Source organism: Gopherus evgoodei, chromosome 4, assembly GCF_007399415.2.
Source record: "Gopherus evgoodei ecotype Sinaloan lineage chromosome 4, rGopEvg1_v1.p, whole genome shotgun sequence".
NCBI lineage: Eukaryota > Metazoa > Chordata > Testudines > Testudinidae > Gopherus > Gopherus evgoodei.
The window spans coordinates 45,964,425-45,991,453 of record NC_044325.1 but is presented as its reverse complement, the minus strand read 5'-3'; the positions used below and the strand labels follow the sequence as shown (position 1 = coordinate 45,991,453).

At 50.1% G+C, this 27,029-nt stretch overlaps 1 protein-coding gene across 4 annotated transcripts; it reads right to left on the bottom strand.

The window, feature by feature from the left end:
• Positions 1-8: 8 nt before the first annotated feature.
• Positions 9-26,032, bottom strand: ABCD4 (ATP binding cassette subfamily D member 4). Of its 4 annotated transcripts, none has more exons than XM_030559180.1 (19): positions 25,888-26,032; positions 24,325-24,452; positions 24,053-24,180; positions 22,472-22,611; positions 19,136-19,252; positions 18,696-18,821; positions 17,610-17,660; positions 15,293-15,387; positions 14,112-14,233; positions 12,510-12,601; positions 11,589-11,678; positions 9,940-10,145; positions 9,504-9,595; positions 9,207-9,243; positions 7,040-7,089; positions 6,562-6,614; positions 5,975-6,051; positions 1,887-2,002; positions 9-1,644 (listed from the first exon to the last, which is right to left on the bottom strand). In XM_030559180.1, exons 1-19 carry the CDS (start codon positions 25,926-25,928, stop codon positions 1,549-1,551), a joined length of 1,857 nt encoding a protein of 618 aa, XP_030415040.1. In that variant the 5' UTR covers positions 25,929-26,032; the 3' UTR covers positions 9-1,548. The 4 variants fall into 4 exon arrangements, with proteins under 4 accessions (XP_030415040.1, XP_030415041.1, XP_030415042.1 ...); XM_030559181.1 differs by having other exon boundaries at positions 24,325-24,449; XM_030559182.1 differs by lacking the exon at positions 25,888-26,032 and having other exon boundaries at positions 24,053-24,175; positions 24,325-24,415.
• Positions 26,033-27,029: the final 997 nt, after the last annotated feature.

Here is a 27,029-nt window from a genome sequence, read left to right as displayed (position 1 = left end):
ACCAGTAATTCAGTTGAGATCAGACCTTTATTTTTCACACCAGCACTGAAGATCTTGGACCTCCAAAGCAGACCGCTCCTCTGAGAAGTGACCGTGTCTGGGGGCAGTAAGAGTGAGGGTGAGGCAGGCAGAAGGGGTGTGGAAGGGGGCCCTGCTTCCTCCCTGGGAAGCGGAAGGCCCTAGTGAGAAGCCACCATACCCCTCCCTGCATCTGGATAATGAGGAAAGAGGCAGAAGGTGGAGGTTGGCTGATCCCAGATTGGAGGCTTCTCTTCAGGATGGCTCCGAGCTCCAGCATGTCCATGTAAAACACTAAGCACCCACGCTTTTCCTGTGGCTGCTCCAAACCCACTGCCACAGCACTGTGTCTGTGTGGGAGAGCGGTGTCCATGCAGGACAGGGTCAGCTTTAGGGAAAATGGCACCCTTGCTGAATCTATATTTTGGCACCCTTTGAATTAGAGAACAGTAGCATGGGGCACAGAGATCAGGTGCCTGCCAGGCTGCATAGGGAGAAGTTTGAGCCCAGGGTCTCCCCTCACCATACACCCCTGACCACCAAGCAGGAGGGGAGGGAGTGCACAGCTACTGCCTGTGCCCACAGGAAGGGGGGACCCAGGGCCTGTCTACTGGCTCTGTAGGGGGTACCCTGCTGCCTGCAGCTCCCAGAAAGGCTGGCAGCTCAGGGCAGCACCCGCCCGGCTGGCCAGGGGCTCCAGCCCAGCTTCCACTCACCTGTGCTGTGGTAGCCCAGTCCCACCAGCTTGTGGCACTGAGACGCCACATCCTCCCCCACCCCAATGCCCTAGGCAGTTGCCCACTTCGTCCACTCATAAGGCCAGCCCTAGTGCAGGATGACAGGAGGAGGAGACTACTGTCTGGCACCAGCTCAGGCTGCCTCACATACTCCATGCTAACAGGCCCTGGATTTTAATGCAAAATGCTTCTAGTGAGGTTCAGCCTGGGGTAAAATGACACAAACTCCGTGGATTAATCCATCATGTGCTGAGCACGGCCCTGAACAGAATGAGGAGACATGAGCCCTGTCCATCCCTGCAAATCTCAGCCTCAGTTCAGATGATAGTGGTCCCTGTGGAGACTTTGGTCCTTTCTGAGCCAGCACCACACTGCAGTCAAGTGCAGGTACCACTGGCCATGCCTTTGCACAGCACCAGAGGATGCTTTCTCCTGGCACCCAGGAGTTCCCCTCCTCCATCCAAAGTTATCTCCTCTCTCAAAAGGAGCAAGAAAATAGGGCTCCTTCTGCTCCCTCCTACCACGATAGGTAGGAAGAGGGGATCGGATGCCAGGGGAATGTTTTGGGGAGAAGCCCCCTCTGGGAGGGATGGAAACCTCCACTCTCAGCAGCATCCAACAACAAACAGCTTCGACAACAGGCAGAAAGGAAAGACTCAGCCCTGGTTCCTTCAGTAAAATCCAGAAACCATCACCTCCTCCCTGAATACTTATTGGCTCCTGGTGGCTCTGCAATTCAACATCTATTAATCAGGTGTTTCTGCAGCTCCAGTCTCAAGCCTCTGTACTTTCTTCAGCATCCCTCACTCACTGGGAGCCGCCTCGCTCTCTCGGTTCTTGTTAGTTCCCATCTTCCTCTTCCAGAGAGTTTCAAAATCCAAGTGTGAAACTGCAATTCAGCAACACACAACTGAGTGCCTTGCCTTCAAAGGGGGATCCACTCCTTCCCCAGGAGCTGGCCCACGTACACCCCACCATCCCTCTCCTTCCCTGCCCACTTCTACACCATCCACCCATTGACAACATATGCCTCTGCCATTCATCTCCCTGCCCTGTTCAGTCCCAAATTCAGTTCAGGAGCTAGCAGGCCGCCCATGCTGATGGAAATAGGTCTGCCGCTCTCAGTCTCACCTTTTCCAGGCTGGTGCGATGTCCCACGCTGACTAGCGTCATCCCCAGCTGAGCGCAAGTGCGGTATAGCTCATTTTCCACCTCCTCTGTCAAAGCACTGGTGGCTTCATCCAACACTAAGAGCAAAGCAGAAAGCCCCATCAACATGGCATCATCCAAGGACTGCAACCAGTCAGGCTAGCCAGCCAGCCCGGCCAATCCCTGCTCTTTAGCCTGCTTTTCCCTATAGGTGTGGATTCTGGACTGAGCAGCTCTGAGACCCTTGCTCACATGCTGCATGGAGCTGTCAAGGCTGAAACCTCCATGGAGGGACTCTTAGGCAAAGTACAAAAGATACCAGAGAAGCAGGGCAGGGACCTTTGTTCACCGCTGGTCCGAGCTCCCAAAGCTACTATCTACTGAAGGGGAAACCTGGTCTTCCCAGCAGGACTCCTACTCCAGCAAAAAGAATGCAGCTCATGTCATGTACCCCCTCCAGCACAGTCAGATGTCAGTGAGTAACACCGGGATTTGTCTTTCCCTAAGAAACCTTCAAACACCTTATAATCTGGAGAAGTCTCCCCTATGAGAAAGCTCAAGGGCTGGAGACATTGGGGAAGGTAGAACCCCTGCCCCATTCACTCCACAAGCTGGACCTCAATTCTGTGGCAATGTTTCTGACTTCAGTTACACAGGTGGGCAGACTGGAAATTCTGCAGCCTGTGTAATCACTGAAATTAAAAATGAAGGTGTTTAATGAATACTATATTCCTGGAGTCCCTGGGGTATTTTACAGACTCCACAGTTTTCAGTTTTCAATATGCCAAAGATGTCTGTACAGGTGGCCAGGGTTGTGAGGAAACAAGCTGCAGGTGTTGGTGGCAGGGGATCGTGCTGGAAGCACTTCCACTCTCGATTCACTTTAGCAGAAACATCCAGCTCAACAAGGCTGCCAGGTACATTTGGATCTTTAGGTTTCAGAATCAACATCCCAAGGTGATGAATGGGACAGATCATAGAAGTGCAGGGCTCAAGTCGTCAATTAGTCCAGCTCCCTGCACTGAAGCAGGACCAAGTCAACCTAGATAACCCAGACAGGTGTTTGTCTAATCTCTTTTTAAAAACCTCCAGTGACAGGGATTCCATAATGTCCCTTGGTAACCTGTTCCAGTGCTTAATGAGCCTTACAGTTAGTTTTTCCTGATATCAACATAAATCTCTCTTGCTACAGGTTAAGCCCATTACTTCTTGTCCTACCTTCAATGGACATGGAGAAAACTGATCACTATCCTCTCAATAACAACCCTTAACATATTTGAAGATTTATCAGGTTCCCCCCTTCACTATTTTTTCCTCAAGACTAAACATGCCCAGTTTTTTGTACCTTTCCTCATAAGTCAGGTTGTCTAAACTGTTTCTCATTTTTGTTGCTGTCCTCTGGACTCTCCAATTTGTCCACATTTTTCTTCAAGTGTTGTGCCGAGAACTGGTCACAATACTCCAGCTGAGGCCATGCCAGTGCAGAGTAGAGTGGAAAAAATACCTCCCATGGCTCAGATATGATTCTCCTGTTAATACACCCAGAATGGAATTTGCCTTTTCTCAAATGCATCACATTGTTGGTTCATATTCAATTTATGATTTATTATAGGCCCCAGATCCTTTGCTGCTGCTGAGCCATTTATTCTCCATTTTGTAGCTGTGCACTTGATTTTTCCCTCCTAAGCACAACACTCCCTCCCAGAGCTACTGTTTCAGGCTTCCTGCTGATACACAGACAACACTGCACTGGTTCTGAGCATGTCACGTTTTCAAGTTTATCTTCACAACCATTAGAGCGAGAAAACAAACAAAAGTTTAGATTCCAGAGCACAATTCCACACCAAAGGCTGGGTTGTGTGGCACTGCTGAACACCAGGGCCCCCATAATAACAGCCGCCAGCTGAGGAAGAGGAGACTCCATGAGCTCAACCTTTGAAAAGTGACTTCTGATGTTCTTCTATGAAAATGTTGCACTAAGTGGGGTTACAAGCTTCCCCGATGGAGCTTTCAGGGAGCCTTGCTGAATATGCACCCCCATGTAGAAAATTTCCTGGTAAACAACTGAGCTAAGGATGAGATCATTTTTCCCACTTGGTGTGTCTTCCCCCTCCCCCACTTAATACCACTCAATCCCTACACCCGACCTCCCCTTGGAATATAGATCACAGATACCCTCGCCCTGCCAAAACGCTACGTGATCATTACCAACAGCTACTGTAAATAATTCATGCACAAGCCTCTCCCTGGAGGGGAAGTGATCTAGTGGCGAGCCCAGTCACAACCTTCTCCCCAACAACTCTCTCACTGTGGGCCAGAGAACCTGATAGAGCTGAGTTACAGTATTGAGCTTTTTTGCCTCCACCTGTACTTTGTCCACGGTACACAATGAACAAAACATTCACTCACAAGTTACCTCCTGTACTACACACAGACACATAATAATGTACTTTCAGTGCAGATATGTAAGATTGCAAAGTCAAACACTCAAAAGCCAGGATTAAGGTTGCCCGTGTAACCAGCACTAGAGGGTGTTGTGAAACCACTTTACCAGTGGATTTCACAGATCTTTGCTGACACCAGAGCAATGGTGAGACTCCAGAGTCTTGGGTTCCACTGCAGGTTCTGGAAGGAACACGTTCTAGAGGACACAGCCTCTTCTGCCCTTCCCCCATTGACCCCTTCTGCCTTGTCTCCTCCAACCTGTCCCATTCCTGCCTCTTACCCACCCCGGGTTCCTCATCCCACTGAGAGCACAGGAGAGACAGGCTCTGTGCTCTCAGTTCTACTGTCCAGTTCTCACACAGCCTACAGCAGCAATTGTAGGGAAAGTCTGACTCAGCCCTGGGCTACAGCCCATCCAATGCAGATCGACTCTTCTGCCAAGCTAGCTCCGAAACTCTAGCAAGTCTTTAATGAGCAGGTGCAAGTTGCAATTTTTTGAAAGGCTTATAACTTGACTAAAATTTGGGCAGATTTTCCTGGAGGATGGCAAAAGGCACATTCCTGACACAAAGGCCATCTCCTTGCCAAACTTCAAGGCCTTGCTCCAAAGTGTGGCCCTGGAGGCCCAGGGCAGGTGGACTGTGGAATCCCATTCCCTAGAAGTGCCTGGAAAGCATGCCAGAGACTGTGGCTAGAGCCTACCCAGACTCAGGAGAGCTTATAAGTACACAGATCCAAGCACATGGGTCCAGACATAGCAGCCTTGTGAGCATCCAGAAGGGGAAGCCCAGCCAGGCCTGTGAACCTGAGCAGACACCCAGCATAGATTTCAGCCTGAATGGTTACTGTTTAGCAAAAGTTATAAACAACTGAAAACAGGGTCTTGTAATGGCAAGTATCAGGCAATCTTAATAATGGATGATGCTTTCAGCCCCTTTAAGAGGGGGAGCTCACACGCTACAACCTGTGTAGGAGCCCCAGGGAAAGTGTGTGTTTTCAGTCCATCCTTCATGAGATACCGTCCCATGGCAATTCATACTCTCCTTTTGTCACTTTACTCACAAGCAGCCTGGTGCCTTTTCCTGTTCTGCCCTTGAGCCAGGAACATGCTCAATGGCCCTGTGCACCATACAGCCTCGCTCGCCTTCAAACGCCTCTTCCTCACACACTTCTTCCCATTAGCCTTCCCGTCTTCTGCAGTCCCTCTCCACCCATGGCACTGATCACAGATTTTAATATATTAAAGCTGAGGGAAAGAATTAGAGATGCCAACACAGGAGAGCATCTCATGTGCTCTGTCTCAGTGGGACCCCTGGTTCTCCCTCACCTTTGTTCAGCCTCTTTTGCACAGTTTAGTTTAACAGACAAAAGCTCCCTAGGGCAGATATTTGCCACTTTTTTGGTCCAGCAGGCACCCTGAACTATGGGACTGTATAAATATGTTCACTGGGACAGATGCACACTTCATCTAGCAGCTGGAGGGTGCACACAGGAAGTCATGACTGATGGCAAAGAGATCTGGACGGTTCCTGGCAAAGGAAAGGGGGTTTTCTAAACAGTCTCTCTGCCGGTTTATCCCTCCAGCTGCACAGAGACTCGCTCTTCTCCAGCCTGCCGTCACTCACCTGCATATCTGGGTTGGAGATAGAAGAGCCTTGCAAATGAGAGTCTCTGCATCTCCCCTGGGGACAGGATGTCATACCTGCAGCAGAGACAAGAATCAGAACGATGGGCAATTAGCACCAACTTGCTGATGAACCTAACCCTCTGGCAATCAGTAACACCAGAGAACCATGTGAGCCACCTTCACTGTCTGCATCACAGAGCAGTGGGCTCAGAGCAGTCTCCTGCAGAGGCACTCAGCCCCCCACGTTCACATGGAGCCAGCTCCTTTCCAAGGCTGGCACCCAGAGCTGTCAGATTTAGAGTTTAGGGGTGGCTCTGCAACTCCAGGGATCTCAGATTGCCTTGGGAGCAGATGTGCCTACGTAGGACTATCAGACTCAGATGCTGGGGGCAGGGATGCAGGAACAGATTCTCAATGCTAAAATGCCATCTTTGTTCCCAAATACCATTCCCTTATCCCAGTGTGGCGGGATGCAGAGGATATTCCCCTTGGAAGTCAGGTCAGCTCTGTGTGACTGCTCCGCACTCACTTCCACAAAACAGGAGATCTACACAAACCCAGCCTCAAACACTGCCCCAGCCTTACCAGTTCCAATCCACCTGCTGGTCCAGACCCCCTGTGCGCGCCAACAAATCAGACTGCAAATGACACAGGAGAGAGACTAATGAAAATGCGAGCACGTCCCCAGCTCTGAGCAACAGCCTCCCATGGCAGATACAGCCCTGAATAGAATCGCTCTTAGTCCCCAGTGCTGTCCTCAATAACCCCTTTCCATCTTTCTCACAAATGTGCCTCCTGATTTCACCTTCCCATGACAACCCTTCTCTCAACCCGGTGTCACTCCTGCCCTTGATACGTTCCCACCTCCTCACCGGTGTCACACCTTCCATGGCAATACTCCTCCTCTGCTGAGCCTAGTGGGAGGGTTCTGTCCAGGTTATAGAGAACACCCTGCACATGACACCCAGCACTGTGCTGCCCTGCCGGGAGACATAGGACAGCACAGTGCCTCCAGTGACAGCACAGGCCCGTTATGCTGTTGTCAGCTCCCTTAGCAACTCACCAGCCCAGCCAGCTCCAGGAATTGCAGGATCCTCTCATCATCTGCAGACCCTAGAACACAAAAAGCATCATCAACATGTTCAGGACAACGGCACCACTAAAGCAACACCTTCGTGGGATCACCAAGGATGGGCTAACAAGGGCCCAAATCTCCCACTGCTTCCCATGAGAGTTTCTGGTTGCATATCTTTTAATAAAGTCATTTAAAAGTTTAACTTTTGTCCGTCTGAATCACCGAAGAGCTGCAGATTTCACACTCCACCCTTCGGCCCAAGGCTAATCCTCAAGCAGCTCCTACAGGCCCACCGCATGCAGGGGAGGTTAAACACCAACATCCAGGAGCAGCACCATGAGCAGAACAGACTTGCCACTCTAGGCAGCAGATTTCAGAGCTGTATCTAGAACCTGGGTCAGTGGAAAACAAGGGAGGAGAAACAGCCTGAACACAGAGCCCAAGGGTTCAGTAGTTCTGACTGTTCCCAACTGCCACAGAAACCTGCCTTAAGCAAGACTGCCTAAAAGCTCTAAACCTCATATTGCAAGCCAGGAAATCCCTGGGGTCAGAACACAAGCATCTGCAAATGGGGAGTTCTGGGAGGGGAATAAGAAGTTCCAACAAATTAAGGGACAATATCAGAGCTAAAACGAGGCAGCCAGTTGGAATCTAAAATGGACACATGAGCTGATGTGGAAGCTGAGCAGAAGGGCCTCATACCTACCAAATGCCTCTCTGAAGTGAAGTTAGCCTTTGCCACCTTGACATCAGCCAATTACAATGCACTCTACATGTGGCTATGCCTCCAGCCTATCTGGAAGCAGAATGTAGTCACCAGCTTATTGGGCATTACTTCACTCAGATAACATTACACTGGAGCTCTGCAGTCTGCACGGGCTTCCAATCAGACTCCAGTCTGGTTATAACTGACAGAATCCTACAAGGCTTGACTCCTGGCTACAACGGTCACAGGGGTGTGCTTGGGGGAGGGGAGAAGAGATACCACCCACAGCACGGCCTGACTCTGGAACACACTTCCAATGGGTCTGACAGAACCAAGATTCATTTGCCTTCAGGACATAATGCAAAAGCCAGCTATTTTCTAAGGTTCTTTGTGAGGAGGTAGGTTTATTTAGAATAGGCTCCCTAGGCAGGCTCTATACTCTGTGAAGCAGACATAAAACACAATAAAAGTTACAAGAAATGACTGTCCAGCCCACCATGGTACAGCATAAATACCCACCATCCAACACAACAAGTCCAGGAGAAGGAACATCCAATCGTGGGTTGTGTGACAAAGAGCTGTTACATTGGACAGGTAGCCCTGTGGTCTGGGTAAACTTTGGATGGGCAGTTTGCGGAGCACTTTTTTGTAAGCTTTGTTTTTGTATATTTGAGTGTTTTTTTTAACACACACACACACACACACACACACACACACACACACACACACACACACACACACACACACACGATCTGCTGGGAAAGGTGCTTTCAGAAATCTAACGAAATATCTATTATTTACCATGACAACAAGACATAATTTGGTTCTGAAGGGGGCTGGTGATGAAATATTTTGGGTAACATTACAAAGAACAAAGGAGTGTCATAGGCAACTACTGCAGCACGGAGAGAGAGAAAATCCACAGCACCCGAGTACTTGAATCCACTGATCTTGTTCTCATGGGGGAGTTCCACTCCTAAAATACCCTTCATGGACCTACTTCTTACTGATCAGAAGGTGCAGACTCAATGTGTGACTAATTCAGAATCTGGGAGAATTGAGACGTGTAGTAAGGGTGATTTGAGTACTTCTACTCCACACACCTGTATGGAGATCAGCAGGGAACCCTAGAAGATTCCATACATAAGTAGCAATGAACAATGATGCCGAGCACAAGAGACAAGCAACGGCCAATGCGGCTTCACAAAGGGCTGTTCACAAGAGCGAATCCTCCTCCCGGAAGTGTATGGAGAGCATGGAACTGAACTACAGACACAGATAAGGCTTTCAAGGAAACACTAAGGGCAGCAAAGGCAGAATGAGTTAGTGCAGCTAATGTATGGATCAGCAGGGAGGTGGCTGGGCTAGAAACAAAATGTGCCAGTGGGGTGTACAGGACAGGTGCAGCCAGTGACCATTTAGTAGCTGCTTCATTTAATTTCCACTCACCTGAAACTGGATAAATCTTCTTCAGAGGATATATCACCTGGTTGAACAAACCAAACACAGACCCATGTCAGAGGAAGCTGGACATGGAGTTCATCACAGCCACATGCTGTGCCCAGAACTCAGACACGAGGAGATGAGCTGTCACCTGTCCTCTCTCCTATGAGCCTTTATGCAGCCCACAATTTCCTAGCACTGGAGTTGCTTGTCCTGTCTCATCCGCTCTGAGTACAACTAGGGACTGGGACTGTCACACTTTGTGCAGCCAGCCTGTGGGACCCCTGCACCAAGCTGACTCACCTGCTCTCGCAGGGTTCCATCTGTGAAGAAAGGTCTCTGTGGCAGGAACACCACCCCATGGGGGCCAAAGCAGGTCAGCATGTGGATGTTCCCTGTATAGATCCAAGAGAGAGTCACACCAATTCACAAGCTCACCTTCTAGCCCTTTCCCGGTGCACAGGCCTGCATTAGTGAGATGCAAGCACTAGGTAATGATCACAGTTCCACATATCAAAGGTCAGGTGCTCAGCAGAGTGCACTGATGGGAAGTTCACACAACAGCATACGGGAAAGGGGACAGCTCGAATGCACCAGTGACAGCACTCACACTCACAAGTGCCAGAGGCCCCAACTTCCCACAAGTGGGGCAAGTTCCACCCACCAGCCTCTCTGCGGCAGCACCAGCTCCTGCCCTCTGTTTAGTTGGATGAGGTTTTGGAGGAGTCACCATCCTTACCCCGTGTGCAATCCCAGAGGCCACCAAGGACCCTCAGGAGTGATGTCTTCCCTGTGCCAGTGTTCCCCACAATCAGCAGATTATTCCCTTGGGAAATCCGTAGGTCCAGGTCCTTGATGAGCAGCTTGTCCGAGGATGGAGCTGAGAGAGAGACTCGCTCCAGGAGGAAGGCTGTATCCCCCAGCACAGTCTGCTCTCCAGGACCACTGGAACCCAGAAACCAAGGTAGAGAGAGAAGAAAAGAACCAAGGGTAAGTGACTGAGCCTTGAGGTGGTGAGGAGCAGATGCCTTTCAAATGACTTATGCCTCCCCTAATGTCATATTTAGGGCCTAGATATCATGGCGACTGGTGCCTACTGACAAACTCAACAGATTCCAGCCTTCGGAGCTAGAAAGCACCAGTCGCTGGGGAATCAAGGTGTCATTTATACCAGCTATGCCATAAGGAGCTGCACTCTGAGCTCAGCTAGCAACAATCCTGACGCGTGAGGCGAATCCATCCATCTCCTCAGCAACCTGCTCTGGCCCAGGAACCCAGCAGGAAGGAATCTGGGAGCACAGAGGCAGCAGAAATAGCAGGAATAGAAGTTACTTTGCTGGCCAGAGGCATCTGACAGAGGCCAAGGCCAGGATTTTCAGACTTTGGAAACTGCAGTCCTCATCCGTGAAAGGCAGGACACTTTGATTCAGGCCTGCTTTAGACTTCTAGGTTTGGAAAGGCTGACCCATGCCCCTGAACATGCTGTCAGGTCCCCACCCCTCCAAGTACTGGTACTAATCCCACAAATGGAAGGAACACATTCAAAAGCGTAGAAACACCCCCAAATGCAGGGGCTGTCCATGTCCGACAGGATGTGATGACCTGGGACAGTAGCAAGAAGGAAAATGCTGAAGGAGAGCCCCATAGTGAGGAACTGCAGGAAGCCTGAAATTGGCCAAAGCCCTGGAGAACACATTATCAGGAACAATCCAACTGGTTGCTGGGGTCGGAGCAGACTAGATAGAGCTTCTCTCTCTCTAGACACATTTACTATTTTCACTATGGTCGTGCCCTGAAATCCTAGTTGGGATCAGGACCCCACTGTACTGGGTGCTACATGTACATGCACGCACATGAAGACATGCGCCCTGCCCCAAACAGCTTATAAACTAATTTGAAACAAGACGCAACAGATGAGCGTGACAGTTGGCGGGGAGAGGAGGCAGCTAGTAACAGACCACATGACTACGAATACATTGGCAGACTCAACTTGCTGGCCTCAAAGGGCTTTTTCACAAACATCCGGCTACCAACTCCCGCCTCTTATTGAGCTGGCTCATTTCCAAGGCTACAGATTCCTTGATTTTCCAGTGATATGAACATACTTCCCTGCCTCAGGGAGATTTTAGGGACATGCCCAATGGTCGTTTAATCTATGCCTATTCCTCAGGCACACCGGATGCAGACCTCTGCCTCTCCTTATAGCACCCCTGTGGGAATTCAAGGGAGAAGGACCCGATGCTGCAGTGTTTGGAGGAAACCCTATTTTACAATCCCAGAGGCACATCCAAAATGCCTGATGAACATGAGAGTTTTTCTGACAGCCTGGAAACCCAGCTGCAGACAGTAAGTTACCATTCCAAGCTCAGGCTGGCCGCAGATACTCACTTGTCAAAGTCCCAGTTGGTTTTGGCTTCTGATTCACAATCATGGTGTTTCCTGGAGAGAGATAGCAGCGTCTCCTGCAGCTCCCCAATTCTGTAAGACAGAGTGGGTAGCAGGAGGGACAGACATGACTCTGCAGCCCTCTCCCCATATTCCAGCTCCTGTCCTCACTGGGCTTCTTAACAGATTGTATTTAATGCAACGTGCTCAGTGCTGTACAGGACGTAGAGCAAGTCCTATCCTACAGAGCTGCCAGGCTGAACCACTAACATGACATTCACTACTGGGGGAATGGAAGGAGGTTAAAAAAAAGAGTTCTCTTTTGTTTTTTAATTACCCAGAGTTCCTAAGCAGTGGGCATGATGGGGAGCTTTAGGAGGAATGCTGGGAAGAAGATGCAGCCAGTTCAGTGCCTTCCATTGCAAGCTACTCACTGGACTAGAAAGCACATGGACACTAGCGGGCTGCGACTAAGACATATTTTAAAGGAAGAGCTACCCTTCCATTCAGCTTCTCGCCTCCTCAGTGGCCTCTGCTGGCAAGGGGATTCCAGTCATAGGCAATCAGCACCCAGCCTCTGGAGAGAAGTGCTCCCTGACAACCTCGGTTCCAAATGGGCCCACGGCAGTGACCTTTGAGTGTGAGTTCTCTGGGGCAAGGGCAATCTTGCACTAGGTGTATGGACGGACCATGCCTAGCACCATCTGGGTTTGGGTCTGTGGATGCTATCTTCATACTAAGAATGACACCTCCTACAAGCTAACCCCACATTAGCAATCACCCCTTTCCAAGGAGTCCTGCCTAGGGTACAAGCTTCCCCACTTCTGTCAGAGCTGCAGACTGGGACATTCCCAGAAGCCTTGCACTCAGGCACCAAGAAGGTTCCCTCTCCTGGAGACAGGACTAAGGGAGGGCAACTCTCACCTGTGTGCGTAGCCAGCCACGTCAGACAAGGTGGCGGAGAGATCGATGAGCTGGCTGAAGCAGCTGATGAGGTAAATAGAGACAAAGGCATTCTGCCGGAAAAAATCACATGAGAAGAGTTAGCACAGAGACGGGGCTGCAGCACCCAGAGCTGAGGCAGCTGTGCCTGCCCTCGCAGCCAGCAAGCTAGTGGCAATAGGATACCATATTCTCAGCTAGGGGCAGCCATCACAGTTGGGCATGTGCAGCCACTCAGACTCTAGGAGAGTGGTGACCCAAAGAGGGACGAACAACAGAGAAAGCAGCACCAGACAAGAGACTTAACAGGGCTCACCTGCACCAGCCTGTAGACTGACCCAGGGGAGATCCCTCCCAGTGTCTGCCAGGAGCTGTCCTTTCTCACTCCCTGCAGCCACTGAGCGAACTGCCTCCCATAAGGCCATCCCTGAAGGGAACACGATCAGCCCATTGCAAACCCCAAAACTGGCCGGGGGCCTAGTGGTAGGACTCGGCGAGGAGAGGGCACTAGGACTCATTCCCCACAGGAATCCCCACTGGCCTGAACACTCCCTAGAGCCCTGGACACGTGCATCACACTGATGCCGTAGGAATCTCAGAGTGTAGGGAGCTCCTCTCAGTACTCCAAGGGTTAAAACCTCTAACAGCTTTAAGCGAAAGAGGAACAATCAGAAGAACCAAAAGGAATTCTGAATAAACAGGCTGCAGCTGGTTGGTTAGCACATCCATGAGTCCTGCCAAGTTGCACTGCGACTCCTGCCAGCACTGGGGTCAGTGTCCTCTTCCTGGTGTCACACTGACCACTTCCTCCCCACCCTGCACTGGAAGTGGTCTGCTACCCTCAGATTCATGTCTCTGCTACACAGCCTGGAATGCTAAGCTGGCTGCTTTTAGATCTGCATTACCAGTCTCAGACGGTTTTTGTTCAGCTGGGAACCAGTAAGATTTGGAGGCCCCTCCCTAGGGGCCTAGTGAGGCAACAAAAGCAGGAGAGAGATCAGCCTTCTAGACAGAGCAGTTCCATGCAGACAGGGACTTTTGGAGCCAAGAATCTGGTTTCAGTCAGCAGAAGCAGTGGGCTTGGCAGTGCTACATGGGCCCACCCCTGCTCCGATGCCTCGTGCTGTCTCATCAGTATATAAACCTTTCATTTAAAACAGGAGGGCCTGATCCTGCAAATGCCTGTGTGTGTGATTAGCTTTCCATATGTGAGTGCAGCGAGTCAATCACAGACCTCAGACTTTGCAGGCACAGAACCTATGTTTCTAGCCCTTATGTTGACAAAGAATGTCCTGAATGTGACCCAGTGAAGTCAGCCACCCCTACCAAGTCACGCCCTCAACCTCAACCTCCAGCACTGCGTCTCGCAGCGCACTCCTCGCTCTGCTCTCAATACCAGATACCCCTTCTGTTGGAGCCCAGCCTTGCACAGCACATGGCTCTCTCTGGACTTAACACCAGACCCTCAGGATTGAGTCAGCCTGTATGCTATGTCACATCCCCTGGCCTAGTGTTCTGCAGGATACAAGGGGAAGAAACGCAGCACATGGAAAACGTTCCTCTAGGAGATGGTGCTGAACTCACCTTGCTGACCAGAGCGCTCAGCTGGGCTGGATCCAGGTCCCCATAGACACCACTAAAGATGGGAACGGCAATCACCACGTAACTCAGAATGCTGCCCAGATAGTCAAAGGTGTTGATCCCAACTGGATACAAACACATTGGCAGGAGTTAATGAGCAGGGAGCACCCTCTGTCCCAGGCAAACCCAAGTCCAATTTCTGAGGCCAAACAGAACTAGTTCCACCCTCCCATTCACACGCCTCACACTGCACCTCGCGTGCCAAGGCAAAAGACAGCAAAAGACCCACATCGCAGGGATGAAACCAGTTGGCATGAAGCTCTCCCAGCCAGGGCACCAAAGTGGAGAAAGCCATCCAGATACCACCACCCACGTAGCTAGAATCCTTAGATAGGGCAAAAAACCCAGCCTACTTGTTTCCAAATGCCAGAGCCCCTGCTGCCTCTTAGAAACGTGGGGAAGCAAAGTGGCCAGCCAAGCCAGGACGCAGGAAAGAATATCCGGGGGATCTGGCTGGGGCAGGAAGCCTACATCACTGACCTTCCTAAGGAACACAGGAAAGGCAGAAATGCTCAAGTGTTCAGAATTCCCACATACACCACTCCACTGTTTGCAAAGCTTGAGATTCTACCCTGAAGGCAAGGCACTCACTTGCCCTCGATCCTAAGTATTAAGGGACTAGCTCAGACAGAGCTGGAATCAGGATCACAGTCAAGATTTCTGGGCAGCACCAGGACAAGAGGGACATGCTTTACACAGACGATCTCAGAGCAGCTCCCGTTCATTCCCACCAACCCTTCTCCTTTCCAAGAGCCCAGTTTCCCAGATGCTCTTAATGTGGATGACCGAAATCCCAAGTGCTGCTGCCACCTGTTCCCCTCAGAGTCTGGATTCCAGCAGAACCGGTTTCTTGATTTGGTCCTCTGGCTTTGTCAGTGTCCCCCGCAAGGCATCAGTGTGACACCCAATGTCATTCTCTCCTGAGTTCTCTTCTAGGAAAGCAATGGCCCCGCAACAAACTCTGAGGTGCCAGTACACCAATAGGTATGGCCTCCTAAAGCCAGGAGCAGTGGAGGAGTAGCCAACACTCCTATATGTCCCTGGGGACGCACTCCCCAGGCCTGATGATTACCCTGATGAAGCTGCCACATGCTCCCTGCAAATCAAGGAAATTCTTCACTTACTGTAGAGCCACAGTTCTTTGCCCATCAGCTCCCTCTGTGTCTGCAGGAGGCTCTGCAACCGGCGGTCAGTTCTCATGTGCTCTACCTGCCCAGCTCTGCAAAACAAGACAGTAGCATGCCATGGATCTACCAAAGCCATCACATACTGGGTGCACTGCAGAGATGAAAGCATTGCAGAACTATTGTAGCTATCTGGAGCATGCCCATCACTATAGTAACTGGGCAATGTTATTGTGGTGGCCAGGCACTCAACACCCAGGTGCCTGGTGAATGTGCCTCTGAAGAGCTTCGTGGCTGAGGCAGGTGGCCCCGAGAAAGAATCTGCCAGAGCACCTTGGTATTCCTATTAGACATACAGGCCAAAAGAGGCAAGTGATGACCGCAAGGCCCAATACCGGACTAGGGTGCCTGCAGTGCTACTTCATGCACCTGAACAAAGAGCCTTCTGGAACGGATAGACAAAACACTGCAGTGTTCCTGGAGCCAGAAAGGGAAGCATGAGGCGAGCTGAGGAGGTGACATCTAGCCACCAAGATGTCCAGGCCTTACTTTGGCCACTGCTCTACAACTGTTACCATGATGGCGCAGCAATGGACTGATTACTGGTCTCTTGTGGGTCACTTTGGCTCAGGTCTTCAACATCCTGAGAAGCCAAACCATGAAGTACTTTGCACAGCTAATCCAGGTGAATCTATGCCTATTGCATTCATGTCCCAGGAGCTGTCTGACTAAGACTGGATTTCAAGCCTGGAAGGGGGCTCCTCTTCCGCCCCAGCTTTAGTAGGTGCCGATATAGTCGCAGTCATTGCTGACTCTTAGATCCACACCACTCTGACTGCACACTTGGGGCCTAGCTCCTTGCACCAGAAAGGTCCATTTACACACCAAACCACCTGGGCTGAGGCCTGCAACAGCTACTTCCACTCATTCATAATGTTTACAGCGCCCTCAGGTGGTGAAAAGCAGAAAAAGATAAAATGTTTAGTCAAACACAGGCTATGTCCACGCTGAATTTCTACCAACTCTAGCCCCAGCGGAGCAGCACAGGGGGCTAACCCCGGTGGAGCTGCCAGTGTAGGTCTAGTGCAGGTGCTTTTAACACCATTTTGTTCAACTTGGCTCACAGCACATCTAGATGATACAGCAGTGAAGATACATGTCTCTAGCTCTCATTATTGTTAGCACCACATGGTCGCAGCACTGGGCTAGACCGAGGAGGGAGAACCACTAAAGGTGCTCAACCAAATCAGGCCAGTGAGCCACATACACAATGGAGACAGGGAGGGCTGGAGAATGGGGCAGCCCCTGTTGTCCCCCAGTGACAAGATCCCATAGTGTTAAGGCTAGAAGGTGAGGGGAACGTTGACCTTCATAGCCCACAGCCAGGCACTCCACTCTAGACCTTATCAAGCGGGGGGCCCACAGACATCAGGGTTCTAGCCAGCTGGATGCAACACCTTTAGTAATGATCTGGTTCAGGCAGGTAAAGAGCATATTGGTAACATTCACAAGAGGTACAATGCTGGGAGGCACTACAAACACCATACAGCACTGGGCAGGTCCCACCTGGGATGGCATGCTCAGTTCTGGGCACCTCAGTAGCAGCAAACATTGACAGAGTGGATGCAGTTCGGAGAAGAGCAACAAGGTGACCAGAGGGACTGAGCTAGGAGGAGAGAGAAAGAACTAAAGTTTGTCTAGCTGGACTGACAACAAAGGGGAAACAGGAGAGAGTAGCGGGATCAAATTAGGAAAAGGGAACATTAGAACAGATCTCAGGAGAGGATCTTAACAGGATAGGATGAGGCCCTTGAATAGTCTTCACCCCACTATTACACATGAACCCCAGTCTGATGCACAAGAAAATGGTCTGTAGGCCATAGAATAATCCTAAACTGGACCATGAAGAAGGGGGAGAGGGGAAAGGGTTGTTCCTCTCCAACTCCTAGGATTTTAATGCACCTGAGTTATATGTTGACCACTGACGGCAGGGTGCTGTGCAGAATCCAAAGGAAGGCACTGTACCACAATTACAGGTCTAGGAAACTCTCCTACAGGCACTTTTTCTTAAAGGAACCATAGGACCCAGCACAGGCCCTGTACTTGGATCATAGCAGAGCAGCAAGTTAGAGACTTGGTACCAGACACGGGGGCAAGGACAAGGGCCCTTAAACAAACAGGACGGGACAAGGCAGTGCGAGCAATAGGATAGGTCCCTTCCCTTACTGTTCTGGAATGTGTGAACTGAGCAGGTACTCTAGGAGCTGGAAGGATCCATGAGAAGAGATGAGAAGAAACAGGTTAATCCATCATTTACCTGTAGAAAGCAGCTGGCTCGGCATTTACACGAATCTGCATGTGCTTGAACCTGCACAACACAAACCAAAACATGAGACACGATCACCCCATGGATTACACACTGAACACCCCTGCAGCAGAAAAATCCATCCCTGCTCCTGCCATCATGCTGAGCGACCTGACAGATTCTTAGCCCAGAAATGGGCCTGAACACAGGGCCAGAGGCCTTGAGCAAGGTTCAGAAGGGCACTACACTGCCCTGTACATAGGTACCATCAGTGCAGGTCAATTTAGTGGTCTAGTTTGGTCTCCTCCCTTCTGCACCAATCACACTGGACCACTGGCATCCCACTTGCTGGGACAGTCCAGTATCCCATAGTTTGTTTACTAGCCCAGTATCTCTGATACACTGGATCAGATCAATGAGCCCATCTAATCCGGCATCCCCATGCTGCACCGTATCACACCAATAGGCACATCTGCTCTGCTGTCCACACCTCTGATAATGATGGATGCTGGATGCTTCAGAGGAAGCTGTCAAACCCTTACAATGCACCTGGTCATTGACCAATACCTTTCCAGTTTATGCACTGAAGCATAAGGAGAGATTTAGAAGACCTAAGGTGTGTGTGGGGATTTCAGGCACATCATGAAGGTAAGTGCATGTGCGTGGTGGGAGGAACAGGAATGCCTCAAGTCTCAGCCACCATTCTTGGTGAATGTGGATCAAGATCCAACTTAACAGAAGCTCTGTGCTTCCTCTACTCCACAGCACCTCACTGCAATTAGCAGCAGCAGCAAGGGATCAGTGGAAAACACTGATGGCTGGACCAACGGAGACCCAGGGGCGCTGTCTCACCAGGTCACACTCTAGGGGCAGGGATGGGTGGGGCATAGCACGTTGATCCCAGATGGGTCTCTCTGAGGCTGGGTTCAGTGGGCTCAGAGGAGCTGAGCAGGCTGACTTGCTTGGTCAGAGGAGTGGGGAGGAGATTAGCCACATATGGGTCAAACACTGAGTGGACTGGACTGGGGGCTGAGCAGGCTGGCATTAAGCAGAGCAATTCCAGAAAGGGTCAGTGACAGCAAGACTCCCACCACTCACCTGAAATCCCCCTCCAGCTTCTCCTGATGCACCAGTTTCGACACAATGGGACTCATCAGCACCTTGTTAACAACTGTCCCAATGACAAAATACCCAAAGATACTTACTGGGCCCAGCCAGCCGGTGCTAAGGGGGAAGATGGAGAGAGGTTAGCGAGCAAACCCAGGAACGGCCACACACCAGACTGGGAGGGTAGTCTCAGCAACACTCACCCCACTATTAAACATGAACCCCAGTACCCTGGGACTAGGAACTCTACCCACTCCGCATACAGTCAGAGTCATTCCCACCAAATCAGTGCCAGGAATCCCACACCGTGTGCTAGTGCCAGGATTCAAATTCCCAGCCACTAAATTCTGAGAACCGTAGCACTCCCGAGAACGGTATGAAAGCAGCTCTGAGAGGTGCAGTACTCCAATGGGAAGGTGCAAAGATCCTACCTGTGAAAGCACTGATAGGTGTAGTAGCCCAGTGTAAAAGGAGAGATGATGAGTTTACTGGCCATGGAGCTTAGCTGTCTGCAGAACCTCTCCACATCTTGACTGATTCGCTGGTCTCTGCTCGACATAAAACAACACTGACTGTTAAAGCCAAGTATGAAAGTAAGAACAAATCAGAACAAGAGATAATAAAGCCCTGTCAGGACGCACCTAGTTTCTTCCCCCACCGCTACCACCCCACACCCTGGGGAGGGCTGTTCCATTTTCTATTCTCAGGGCTTTGTCCAATCCAGTTTTTGAGGAAGCAAGTAATGGGGCTTCCCCCACTTCCCTTGCAAAACCGTTCCACAACCTGACAGGACTTATTAAGATGCCATTAATAACACCCAGACACAATGTTCTTTCTCCATCCTTGGTGCTCACAACCCTGCCCCTACTTAGCCATCTCTTGGAGCCCCATGTGCACTACAAAACCACCAAGTCACTTCCAGACCTCTTAGCCTGATTACACACATCATTTAACAAACACAGTTAGGGGCCCTATCCACGCTGCCAAAGGCTGATCCTGCTGCAATCAGCTGCTTGACCGGATTATGTTTAAGGCGTAGGCTGGACCCTTATTCAAGCTACACATATTTTTCAAAACTTTCTCCATAAATCAATCCCTCACTTTCACTGCTCTCCTTTGAACTCCTTCCAATTTGTCAATATCTGCCTAGGAAGGAGGTGCCCTGAACCAACACATTACAGGAGGCACAGCTTCCCCAGAGCCAGAGAGAGAGAGACTCTCCTTCCTTAACTCTGTGACATGCTCCCTCTGAAACCCCAAAACAGCACCAGCTTTTTGTTTTTATGCTGCCCCATCATACACTGATCTTAGTGCTGCTGCTGTCCTCCCTCCTCACAAGTGTTTGTGACCATCTCTCATCCAGTTACATTTTAACTAGACTGGAAACTGGGGGCAGGAATGTTGTTTTTCCTTTGTCTGTTAAGCAACATTTATGGCTCCATATAAGTAATATTAATTGAGATACCCTGCTAGAACCCTGAGCTGTCTGGATGTGTTACCCTGACGGTGCCCATCTACTTATTCCCTGCAGCACAGAGGGGAGCGAGAGAAAAAAGAAAGAAAGAAAGGTAGTCCCCAGTTGGATTACAGGGTGTGGGCTAACAAGACACCACCTCACCATTACTGCTTAGCCTCTAACCTCCTGGCGCAGGGGAAGATCCCTGAGGAAAACCCATCAGACACATTTACGTCATGGAGTATTTTCAATTATGAGCCATAGCAGAACACATTTGTTTGGGGGCGGGGAATGAAAAGTATTCCATAGCGATACAATAAAATCATTCTGCCACAGAATTTAGGACTTGCTGCCATACAATTTGGTCCCATCTTGCTGAGGAACCAAGGGGGCCCTGATTATATAGCGCACATCCCAAGGTTAAAAGCAAACATTTGACTAAGATAAGTCTGGTAAGGGCCCTCTCTGTTCCTTCCCTGGAACAGCTGGGTGTGCACGAGTTTTTAGTTTTGATCCATGCATGCTCTGCACAAGCTGCCTATCACACTGAGACATCCAGGTGTCTTGACCTTAGGCACAACTTTCTAAACCTGTTTCTGCATGTTTGGTCTCTAGTGCAAAGTTTTGTCAGCAACAAACATTTCTTGAGGTTGGCGACAGCTTCAGTCATGGCTTGAGAATCATAGCTGTGCCACTCCTGTATCTCCATCCCACACAGATGTGGTGCTAAATCACTTTTATTACAGAATGATCATGATCCTCTTAGTTGAGAGGACTAAATTACCTGAAGTCATCTCCATTAACAAGAGTTATGGTCCCCATTAAGCAATCATTTCCTGTAACTATCTCTGGGCTCAGCTCAATTCCCTGGGAGGTGTCACCAGTAAGAGAAGTGAATTGTACCACTAGTTATCCAAGTCTGAAGTACCCATTCCTCAGCCTGTAGGCAGGACTGTGTATAATGCCATTATGCAGCCATCTAATGTGGTACAGAACTAATTTCTTTTTTTTATTTTGCCACAAATATTTAGTTCAGAATCTGAACAAAAAAAAAAAAAAGCATATAGCCCTTCTTCTTTCCGTGATACAAGTGCAACTAACACGGTGATTACAAAAATCTATAGGCAGCCTGAAACAATAGCTCTAGGAGGGGTGACAACTAAATGGAGGGACCTCTCAAAAGCCTAAGGCTGTCGATTCAAATAGCAACATTAACTATTTAGCTGCTCATCATTTTATCAGGATCATCCAGCTAATATACCCCTCCTGTCCTTGCTTGTTGATGCAGTGGCAAATATTGCAGTGGGGTGTAATGGAGAAGCCAGTTGTCAAAGTTTGCTGGGATGAACTATGAGGAATTCAACTCTCCACCCACTACTCCCAAGTTCAAAGTCACCTCTGACCCTGCCCAAAAAGGGTTGGGAAAGAGAAGATATACCCCCCTTCTCGAGTTCTAAAGGCCTCTACTGCAAGAAACAAAGCCAATTCCCAAGCCTTTCCTGGGTGTCAAAAGCCCCGGCTGACCCCTGCCTGGCTGTCAAAGCCTTTTAGAAAAACACATGATTCCAATTAAAAATTCTGGGTCGTTTAAAATTAAAAAAAACAACAAAGATGCTTGTCCCAACTGGACTGGTGAGAGAGGGGAAGAGGGCGGAGGGGAACCAGCTGTATGGTTCCAAAGTCCCTGCCACAGGATAACACCTTGCGCAGCACATGGATCTTGTTTATAACCCATACCACTGTGCAAATAACTAGTCTCATTATTTTAAGCCTCAAGTGGGCAGATTTTCCTTGCTCCATATTTGAGCCCTGTCAAAGAGGAAAGATTTACCCTGGGCAAAGCACCAGCCTAAAGGATGATCTCACATCCCTACCACGGAGAGGAGGGTCCTTAAGAGGGAAGCAAGGCCCTGAGGGAGGGAGCTGGCTGTGGGGGCAGAGGGAGGCTGCATGAAGCAGATAAGACCTGGTAGCACAGAAGATGATCCACCAGCAGAAACAACAACACTTTCTGCCAATCTGCAGGCAGTGAGATCTTTTGGCAACGAAGAGAGTTCTCTATGAAAAAAATAAATATAAAAAAATTGGAGATATACCTATCCTATCAGGAACTGCCTTCCACCAGGCACAGAGACAGGGGCCCAGGCCACCCAGCGCTAGAGAAAAACCCACAGAGTAGAATCATACACACAGAGAGCTCAAAACGGCCCCCTACCAAGGGCAGCCAGATACACAGACATGGCAGCCAAAGAGCGAGGAGCAGTTCAGGAGACGCCAAGCAAGAAGCTGAAAGAAGTTGCGAACAGCCTACGGATTATCGATGTCCTCGCGCAGCACGTTCAGGGTGTAATACACCTGGCCCTTGAAATAGTAGCCATGAAGGTATTCGGTAAGAGTCTTCCTCCAGCTCACATACATCAGGTTACAGATAAACTGGTCCAAGCTTTTCAGCTGGGATGAGGCAAAGAGAGACAAAAAGAGGGGCAGGGAGAGCAATCATTTAACAATACAAATCCAAAATGAATCAGCAATAAAAAATTAAATGGCCCACTCCACATTCAGCTGTCTGCACAGGGCAGAAGGAAGTCCTAGTCCCTCCCTTTGGGCACTAAGCTCCAAGAGCAATGCTGCAAGCTTTACTCCTGGGGGAATTCTGTGCCAAAATATTAAAAATTCTGCACACAATTTTCAAATTCTGCAGAAATCAAAACAACACAATATAATCACGCCAGTTTCAATTATTTTTGGTTATTTAAAAATACCTCTCAGCAAGTATGTCTGTAACAATACCAGACAACAAAAAAGATTCAGAAAATGTTTTTTGACAAATAGATTCCCTACTAGGCGTAAGAATACAGAACTCTAAGTTATAATTCATTTAAACTACAATATAGAACTGTATTTCCCACACTCCTCAGAAGCAGTGCAAAGGCTTGGGGGAGTCAGGGGTAATGGAGGAGCTGAGGAAGAGTAAAGTAAATTGTTGGGAAAGAGCCTGGGAGTGAACTTGGAGGGCTGTTGGGTATGGGTGGGAAAAATGTGGAACAAGTGTTTTTTGAGAGGTGGGAAGGGATTGTTAGCAAGCTTCCCTCATGAAGACCCTGGCTGACACTTAGCCTCTCCCATTCAGTCAGGCACATCTGCCCGTCCCCACGTATTCCGGCACCCCCATGTGTCCCTCCACTCCCACTTAGACACCCACTCTCATGTGGCCTGCACTCCTCCCCCTGTCCCTATAAGGCTCTATATCCCCTTCCCCATGTGTCTCTGTGCCTATGTAGCTCTGCACCCCCCGATCACCATGTGGCCCTACACCTCCCTCCCTCCTGGCCCTGTGCCTCCACTCCCATTCAGCCCCAGCCCCAGTCTGTCCTCCCATACAAGCCCTTATGAGACCTTGTCTGACTCCCCCAGCACCCCACGCTGTCTGTCTCCCCATAGACCCTGTCTCCTGACCCAGTCTGACAGGTGCTGTGAAGAAGGTGGGCTCTTTTTCTTCCCTAGCTGGACAGGAGCTGCTGCTGTGCTCTATTGCCACAATGCCTTCTGGTGAGCAAAAAGGCAGAACTGCAGCAACATTTCGGCAGAAGCTTTTTCTGCATAAAAAGTTTAAAATATGCATGGCTCATTAATTATGCGCACACACACACGGTAGTGCAGAATTCCCCCAGAAGTAAAGCTGACAAGGGATCCCTGGTCTGAACAACAGATCCCAGGCTTGAGAATACATGCTGCAACCTAGTGAGGGCTCTCCTTTTTTATAGACTCCCTCTCTGTTCCTCCCCACCCTAAGAGGGCAGATGGGAATGGAGAGGAGAGAAGGTGGTTACTGTCTTACCATAGGATCCCTCTTTGCTCTCTCTAGCCCTCTGCGAGCACATGCCTTTCTTACCGTGGAATTGAGTACGATGAGTATCACAGCAATCGCAGTCAGGGTTTTGAACCCAGAGAAGTCTTTGCTCCCCAGGACCCCGTAGTACTGGCTAGGGATCAATCCCACCTGGTAAATGACCAACTGCTCTGGGAGGCAACAAGAAACACAGAGGGAAAATTAAGGGCTGAGGAGGCACAGTGGAGGAGGAGGGGCAAGAAGGATACCCCAATGAAAGGCCTGGAATTGCACCCCTCCCCTCTGTCCCCCAGCCCAGCCATTCACTAGCTCACCTAACAGGGCAATGCTCAGCAGGGTCAGGAACATGAGCACATTCTGGGAGGACCATCTGGGAAACAAGATGGCCTGGATCTTCCCAAAGCGTCGCAGAAACTGCAGGTCCAGCTGAGGCTGGGGCCTGCTGAGAGAGAGAAAAAGCAGGAGAGTGAGGTTAGCAAGCAGGCACTGCACTCCTGAATGTGCGCTATGTAATCTACCTTTTACAGAGAAGTAGCCATCTCTGCTCCACCCCACCTCAGAGCTTGCTTCCCTGGAACCAGACTCTATCAACCCTTCCTCTACCACAATGGAGGAGCCTCACATCCCTAGTGACAGCTGCAGGAGAGGCCAGGGACTAGCCTCGGAGCACCAGGAGTGTAGTGATCCTTAAAATAAAGGACTCTACATGCCAAGAGAACAAACTGCAGAGCTGCCCCATAGAACATACACCTGCTTGGTTCGAGGCCAACCAGGGGTCAAGTGTGTTCACAAGAATTCATTAGTGAGGGATTCCAAAGCAGAGCTTTTGCGCTGGAGGGTCCCAAAGGAAAGTAGCCAAGATGGCTCCTCATGCTGGAGAATATGAATCCTTTCCTGTCCCTTCTACAGGCTGGGATAGGCTTAACCCCTTATCATGCTTCATGCGGCATTGTGGATTGATCCCACCTCACTGAGTGTGAATCAGAGAAGCTGTTGCTCCAGCATTCTAGATCTACCTCCAGCGCATGCCAAAGAAGTGTGGCTATTTTACATTCTGGCAAGTTGCATCTAGCTTGTCCTGCCATTGAAATACCAGAACTGGGAAAATGAGATGATTCCATCTACAGAAGGGGTAAAGCCCAATTATCCACAATTCCTTGGAAAACTGGCCCACCTGACTCTTGAGTTGGATCCTACAGTCTAACCAAAGTGCTGAGGCTAAAGACACCTTCCTGTTCTGTTGCTCCAACAATTCCCCCCTCTCTGGGTCACACTCCCTTCGCTAGTTTCATATCTCCTTCTACACCACATTCCCACCCTGGGTATCAGCCTCCAGGCTCTCTCAGCTCTTCCCCCAGCAGCCACCTTTTGCTATCCAATGGACCCCCCTCACCACCCATGCTCTGCCAGCTCCCCTTCCCTAGCTATCTAGATACTTGTATGGCCCTCATGGCTGTAATATCAGAACACTCTCAGGCTCCTTTCCAGTGCCCCACAAGCAGCTGAGTCAGCCCCACACCGCCCTGGGCTGGCCCCTGGGATCCTGGACACAACACAACTTCCCTCTCCTCTTCCTCCCTCCCTGCTTCCAGCTATGCCCCCCATGCGCTGCCACTAACTAATGTGCTCCCTACCCCATACCCGCGCCAATCAATAGGGGAGGGCACGCAATGGCTGGCAGGCGGTATGTGGGGGGGCCTCCAGCCAACATGCCCCCCACATACCCCTCCAGCCAATGCACCCCCATACTCCCTGCATGCCCCGCCAGAAAATGTGCCCCCTTCGTCCCCCCACACCCCTCCAGCCAACGTGCCCCCATATCCCCCGCACGCTCCACCAACCAACGCGCCCCCCCAATACACCCCGATCCCACTCACCGGCCGCCGCCGCTCCCCGCCGCTGCGCTCCCGACAGCCATGAGCCCAGGGCAACCCGAGCCGGACCCCGCCGCCCCGGCCAGAGTCCGAGCGAGACCGTCACCTCGCCAGCGTCCTGCCCCGCCCCGCCCCGGCCACTACATGATGAATATTCATTACTTCTGAATATTCATATTATGCCCTTCTCAGCCCGCCCACCAATGGAACTATAGAGTCTCTACACCGCGAGGCAGACAGGCGCCGCTGGGATCATAGAATTCGACAGCTGAGATAGAGCAGTTCCGGGAAAGGGAGGAGCGGACGCGGTCAACATGGCGGCAAGCAAGGCAAATCCTATACCATCGACATCTCGCCGGAGCGGCTAGAAGGGCCACAAGTCCTCTGCTACTGCTCCTGTTACACTCCCACCCTGTGGTTAAGAAGATACCTCAGCCCCACACAGTCCGGAATCACCACCACCGCTCCCTACAGCACAGCGCCCCCTAGCGCTACTGTTTGCAACACTGGGGAGAACAGTGCTAGCGGGCACAGCGCCCCCTATCGAGTCAGCACATGGCTCCTTGTAGCACCTGGACTTTCTTTGGGTCTCCCCTCCTTTTCCCAGTCCTTCTTTTCAGATATACATGTCCCCTGACATATATCAGGCTCATGCTCAGCTGCATTATTCAAGGAAGTCTGGACATGATAAAGGAGATCTTTTTGAGTTATGGTAGAAATGTGCAGTTCTAATATTCTCATAGATTTGCAACATCAAATTTTCTTCATTCAAATCCCTCAAAACACATTCTGCTGCCAAGCCTTATGCTGTGAATAGTACAGCCAGAGAATATAACCCTCCTATGGTCAATTCCACGTGAACCACATCGTGTGTTTGCACTGTGAGCCCCTTGTACAAAGATGAGCATGCATTGATGCCACTTGAAGAACAATACAGCAGTAGGAATATAGGGTAAGTTTACACTGATTGTCATCTTTTTATCTCTTACATTTTTCACAGCTGAGTCATTCTCTCACAATCTACAGCAGTTACATATCTTTCCCAGAGAAACCAAAGAAATCTCCATCTATCGCACAAAGCTAAGGTTGAGAATTTCTCCCCTTTACAAACAATTCAAGTTACCATGACATTATATCTGGGAATT